The 5692-nt window shown below is 53.0% G+C and overlaps 1 protein-coding gene across 2 annotated transcripts in view; it reads right to left on the bottom strand.

Annotated features, from left to right (window-relative positions):
- LOC104991244 (NADH-cytochrome b5 reductase 3) overlaps nt 1-5692 on the bottom strand; it is a 23158-nt gene that overhangs the window by 1401 nt on the left and 16065 nt on the right. For both annotated transcript variants that reach the window (XM_010843650.1, XM_010843649.1), the window contains exon 8: nt 3336-3435. In XM_010843650.1, the coding sequence (XP_010841952.1) occupies nt 3336-3435 (100 nt within the window). The remainder of the gene's footprint in view (nt 1-3335; nt 3436-5692) is intronic.

Below are 5692 nucleotides of genomic sequence, written 5' to 3'. Positions count from 1 at the left end.
TCAACAAACACGGAAGAATGGAGCAGACCTTGGCTCTGATCCCCTGCCCCCTTGCCTGGCTCACCTGGCTCACAAATGCAAGCCTGTCAAGGTTCCCTAACCATACTTTACAGTTTGCAAAGCCTTTCACTTCTACTGGCCTCTTGTGTGACCCTCGTGGATGGACAGGGCGGGGCTTACTGATGCCATTTTACAGGTGTGGAAACTGAGGCCCAGAGGACCCAGAATTGTCTCAGGTCACACAGTGAGGCATGGACAGGGCTGGGACATTAACCCCAGGTCCCAGAGGCCCCCCAGCCAGTGCTCAGTGCCAGGCTGGTCAGGGTGATGCTGCCTACCCCCGACCCCTCTTCTTGCTACCTACCAGCCCCGTGCCTACTGCCTGACTCTTCCCTCCATGGGGCGCTGGCCCACAAGGAGCCATCTCTAGTCCACAGCTGTAGTCCCAGTGCCTAGACAGCCGAGCACAGAGTAGTTGCTCAATAAATAATGAACAAAGGAATGTGTCCCAAATAAGCATTAGATGCTTTTGAATTGTGGTGTTGGAGGAAACTCTTGAGAGTCTCTTGGACTGCAAGCAGATCCAACCAGTCCATCCTAAAGGAAATCAGTCCTGAATATTCTTTGGAAGGACTGATGCTAAAGCTGAAACTCCAGTACTTTGGCCACCTGATGCGAAGAACTGACACACTGGAAAAGACCCTGATGCTGGGAAAGACTGAAGGCGGGAGGAGAAGGGGACGACAGAGGATGAGATGGTTGGATGGCATCACTGACTCAATGGACATGAGTTTGAGTAAACTCCGGGAGTTGGTGATGGACAGGGAGGCCTGGTGTGCTGCAGTCCATGGGGTCACAAAGAGTCGGACACGACTGAGCAACTGAACTGAAATGAGCCAGAAAACAGTGAGGCCAGGACACAGGCCAAGGTTCCAGCTGCAGGATCCTCAAAACAGCAGCCTCCTCGAAGTCCTGCTTGCCTCCCTGTCTTGCACATGCACACGCGCAGTTGTGTCTCCAGGTTTCACCTGAGATCCAGAGCTACCTTTTATTCCTCCCAGTGACTGCAGGTGCCCATGGTGAGAACCTGACGCCCCGGGGCTGGCAGGACTCTAGTCCCACACAGACCCTCAGGACTGACCCGCTGATGGGGGCTGCTCAGGGATGGGGACCAGCGGGTCCTGGCACATGGCTCCTTGCCCCCATCACCTGTACTGCCCAACAACGTGACTCCCTTTTGCAGACGCATGAGGAGCAACCCGGTCTGAAGCTCACCTTGCTCCGCAGTTCTTCAATGGTCAGTCGGGACAAACACTGCCTAGGGACTGAGGGAACATGCTAGGCTCTCAAATGACCCGTGCCGAGCAGCTCAGCAGGATCTCAACCCCGGAGGGACAAACAGAGGGACTTGCCTGATGCCCACCACCCGCTGCCTGCTCCCTCCCCTCTGAAAAGCTACCATCAACCACCTCCTGATCCCATGGTGGGCGCCTGACCCCAGGCCAGCCTCTGAGCCCCGGCCAGTGAGTGGGGGGCTTACCCAGGCCAGCCCTCTGGCTTTGCTCCTGTGAAACAGTAAATTGAGGGCCACACGGCAGCGTGAGCAGCAGACAGAGCATCACTGCATCTATCAGATGAGCAGGGCTCCACCAGGCCTGCACCCTGAGTCCCTCTGGCTCCAAACACCCAATTATCTGGCTTCTCTCTGTCCTTCACAATTTGGAAGAACCTCACTAAAGCCTTTGACACCAATAGAAACGCAGCTGCGGAAGTCCAAGGTCACGTGGAGGTCACCGAGGGATCTTGTCTAAATGGACACTGCTCCCTGTGTCATGCCCTGTACACTCCACGGCGGGGGTGGGGTGGCGGAGGGACGGGGGGTGTCCCCTGAGGGAGGGGGATAAGTCGGTCTCAGCTGGTCCTGGATGAGGAAGCCTCCTCTGTGCTGAGCAGTGGGGTATATTCTACCTCACCGGCACTGTGCTTAGTCACTGACCACACCTCCCCTTTCACATTGGCTGCTAGGAGGGTGCACCACAGCCCACGCTCCTGTACAAACCTCACTCTAGATTCTATTTTATGGGCCTGCCCGTGTTTTTCTTTCACTCTGACTCACTCCATAAGTCTCTATAAGCTGCCTAAAATCCCCCTGGAATGGGGCAGGACATAGGCAGGTAGATCACATTTTATTAACGGATCTCCAAGTACTTTGTAAAAAACTTCATGGGATTAAACCCTATTTGCTAGTATATGAAATGTACAGGTGTATAAGATACATCTGTTTTACAAGATTTTTTTTTTAGGCAAGTATTTCTCTTGTGTGTATACTGAAAGAGACTGTGGCGGAAACGTGGTCAGTGGGCCCCTCCCTCAACTCCTCTAGCTCCACAATCGCCACGCTGGCCTGGTACCCTGTTCTTTTTCAACATCGGCCTTTTCCAGTTTATACCTGATGGTACAGCAGTCCTCCAGCTACTCTCGAATCGTGGTCAGGGTAATAATAAACGTAACTGTAAAATACCAGAAAACTACCTAACTGTATCTCTTCCTGGGCCATGTTACTTGGTTCCTCTTAAAACAGTTCCTAGGAGGAGGCACTTTGGTCTCGGCATTGCCAGGTGCCACCACCAGAGGGCGGTGTCCACGACAGTGCTTGCATGCATGCTATGCATGCTAAGTCACTTCAGTCGTGTCTTTTTCTGTTGACTCTTTGCGACCCCATGGACTGTAGCCCAGGCAAGGCTCCTCTGTCCATGGGATTCTCCAGGTAAGAATACTGGAGTGGGTTGCCATGCCCTTCTCCAACTAACAGTGCGGCCAGGCCTTTTGCTGGCAGGAGACTGGAGCAGGGTCTAGCTCGCAGAGGACAGCCTTGTTTCGAGTTTTGGGGCAGCCTTCAGTCCCTGCCTCCTATGAGTCCTTGGCAAACAGCCCAAACACCTGGACAGGCAGAGTGAAGGGAACTGTACATCAGTGCAGCCTGACCCCCAGGGCTGGTGACTGCACTGTGGAAACGATCACCCGTCGCCCCCAGCACTGGCCCCAGCTCGAGGGGAGAACGCCGGTCTTCTATGTCCAGCAGTGCAGGCAGGGGTAGGCCTAGGGCTCCATAAGAGGCGGACAAGAGTTCAAGTCCCAGCTCTGGGCTTTTCTCGCTGTGCACTGTGGGGCACTTACCTCCCCTCTCTGATCCCTCTTTCCTCACTGCCCTCCTCTCACAGGACCACCGTGAGCTGGACCAAGGGAGACCTCGTGGACAGAAGGCTCCACCTGGCAGAGGGCTTGCAGCACAGGCACGCATGGGCCAGCGTGCCCACCCGCCCAGGCACACTCACCTTCAGGGGCTTTGTCCACTGTGTACCAGAGCTTGAAGCGCGCAGAGTGCTCGTTCCTCAGTTCCTCCAGCTCGGGCCGCAGCAGGATGTCCTTCTCGGTCTGGGGGAGCGGACAGGGCCCAGTGGTCAGGAGGGACAGCGACAGGGACTGCCCTTGGAGACCCTGGTCATCCCGCCCACCCGTGGGCCACACGCTTGGCAAAGCTTCCAGGGCAAGTCCGAGTCTTTTTATGCTCTGGCATCTCAGGCTGTATCAATAGGTCCATAATTTAGGGAATATAGATGCAGCTCCCCACATCACACAACCCGCAACCTTGCCCACGCCAATCCCTCTGCTTGGCATGCAGCTCCCCACCTTCACCCCGCTGACTTCACTCAGCCAGCCCCACGCGACCCTGTAGAGTTCAGCTTGTTTCACCTCCTCCAGGAAGTCTTCCTAGACCCCCAGGGAGTGTTAGCAATCTACTCCAGAAACGTTCCCTCTTTCCATTCCTAAGCATAGATTTGCCTGGAATGTTTGCAGGTCACTCAGATCTGGCTCCTCCGGTCAGTGAGCGGCACGACTGACTCATAGGACTGTTGTGAAACTAGGGACAAAGAGCACCGTCAACCAGCAAAGGTCACCCGCTCACTGACCTCTCCTGAGCCCCCCGCTGGGACAGGCAGGCAACGAGAGGCATGGAAATTCTCTGAACATCCTCCTTTGTGAACATCTCTCTGACCACCCTCAGCGCCCTGTCAATTCCTTAGGATCAACTTGAGGAAGTGGAGTCCAGGGCAGACAACTCCACATAGTTAGGGCCTTCAATACAAGCCGCTGCTTTATTCCCCACGTAGGTTACAACCAACACACACGCCAGCAGGGAGTCCTGGGGTACTCACCCCTCTACACCTCTACCAGGACTAGGTAATACTCATTTACGCTTTGCCAATCAGATTGATGGAAAATAAAGCTTGTGTTTTATCTTTTTATTATTAGTAAGCTTGTCACTGGTCTGCTCATATTTTTTTCTTACTAGTTTGTAAAAACTTTTTATATGAAGGATATTTTTATTGATGATACATTATGTGTCTCATCCTCAGTTGTTTATCTTTCTACCTTATTTATCAGTTGAGTTCAGTTCAGTCGCTCAGTCGTGTCTGACTCTTTGCGAACTTTTTCCCCAGAGGAGCTTTTCATTTTTAAGCAGATGGCTCCATCAGTCTTTGACGGGCTCTCCTCCAGTGTCTTGCTTAGCCTGACCATCTTTGTTCACTCATTCAGTAATACTTCTTGTATTTAAAAAGGCTCGCCCTCTACTTTTAAAGCTTCACTTTTTCACACATATATCCTTAACCTATACTTCATTTTTCTATAAGGTAAGGTATGGACCTACTTCACTTTTCCCAAGTGCACAGCAACTAACCCAACACTCCTTTTCATCTCCTCAGGTTTGACATGTCACCTGCATCAGATATAGAGTCTCATTTACACTCAGGTCTGCTTCTAGGTTAGGGCTGTTCAACCGAGCCTTCTATAATGATGGGAATGTTCTAGATCTGTGTTATCCAAGAGGGAAACTAACCACTGGTCACAGGAGACTATGGAACCAACAACATGTGCCTAGTGAGACTGGGAAAGGGAGCTTTTCATTTTATTTCATCTTAACTAGCCTCAGTGTAAACAGCCACATATCTAGCATGTTCCAGCACAGTCCAGACTTCCCGCTGTGTTACCCAGAAACACAGCTAGTCCAGTAAACCCAGGTCTCACGTGCGGCTCCAGAGCCGTGCTATTTTCATCACTGACACTTCTTAGTATTCTTCCTTGTCTCTCTTCTTTTTCAAAATTTTCTTGGCTGCCCATGTATACTTTGTCTTCCAGGCCACAGTGCATCATTTTGTCATATCATAAAAGGAAAAAAATGATCCTACTGGGACTTCTGAGTATTACTTTCTGAAGAACCGATGCCTTCAGAACATCAGTCTCCCTGCCCAAGAACCAGGCTGCCCTGCTGTTTATTGTCTCCCTGATGCCCTTCTGAAAGCGGGGCTTCCCTCCTCGTCCTGGGTCCCCACCGGCCTCCACTCCCGGCCACCCGGTGCCTCCAGGAAGAACGCACGCATCTGCGATGTTAAGCGCTCCTGTCCCAGGCCACCTCAGTCCTCACACAGGTCCTGAGAGGTGGGCCCCCGTTACCCTACACTGCAGATGGGGAATTGAAGCAGCTGCGGCCCCCGTCCAAGCCAAGCATGCACGGCACACGGGGAAGGAGGGAGAGGCAACAGCCCGACTGGAGCAAAGCCGTGGTTCCCCCTGTGGGGTTCCCTGCGGACCCCAGGGTCCCTGAGACCCTCCAGCGGGACCCTGAGGTCAG

Source organism: Bison bison, unplaced genomic scaffold (assembly GCF_000754665.1).
Source record: "Bison bison bison isolate TAMUID 2011002044 unplaced genomic scaffold, Bison_UMD1.0 scf7180017864184, whole genome shotgun sequence".
In the NCBI taxonomy this organism is placed as follows: Eukaryota; Metazoa; Chordata; class Mammalia; order Artiodactyla; family Bovidae; genus Bison; species Bison bison.
Note: the sequence above shows the minus strand (reverse complement) of the source record. Positions and strands in the feature narration are given on the sequence as shown.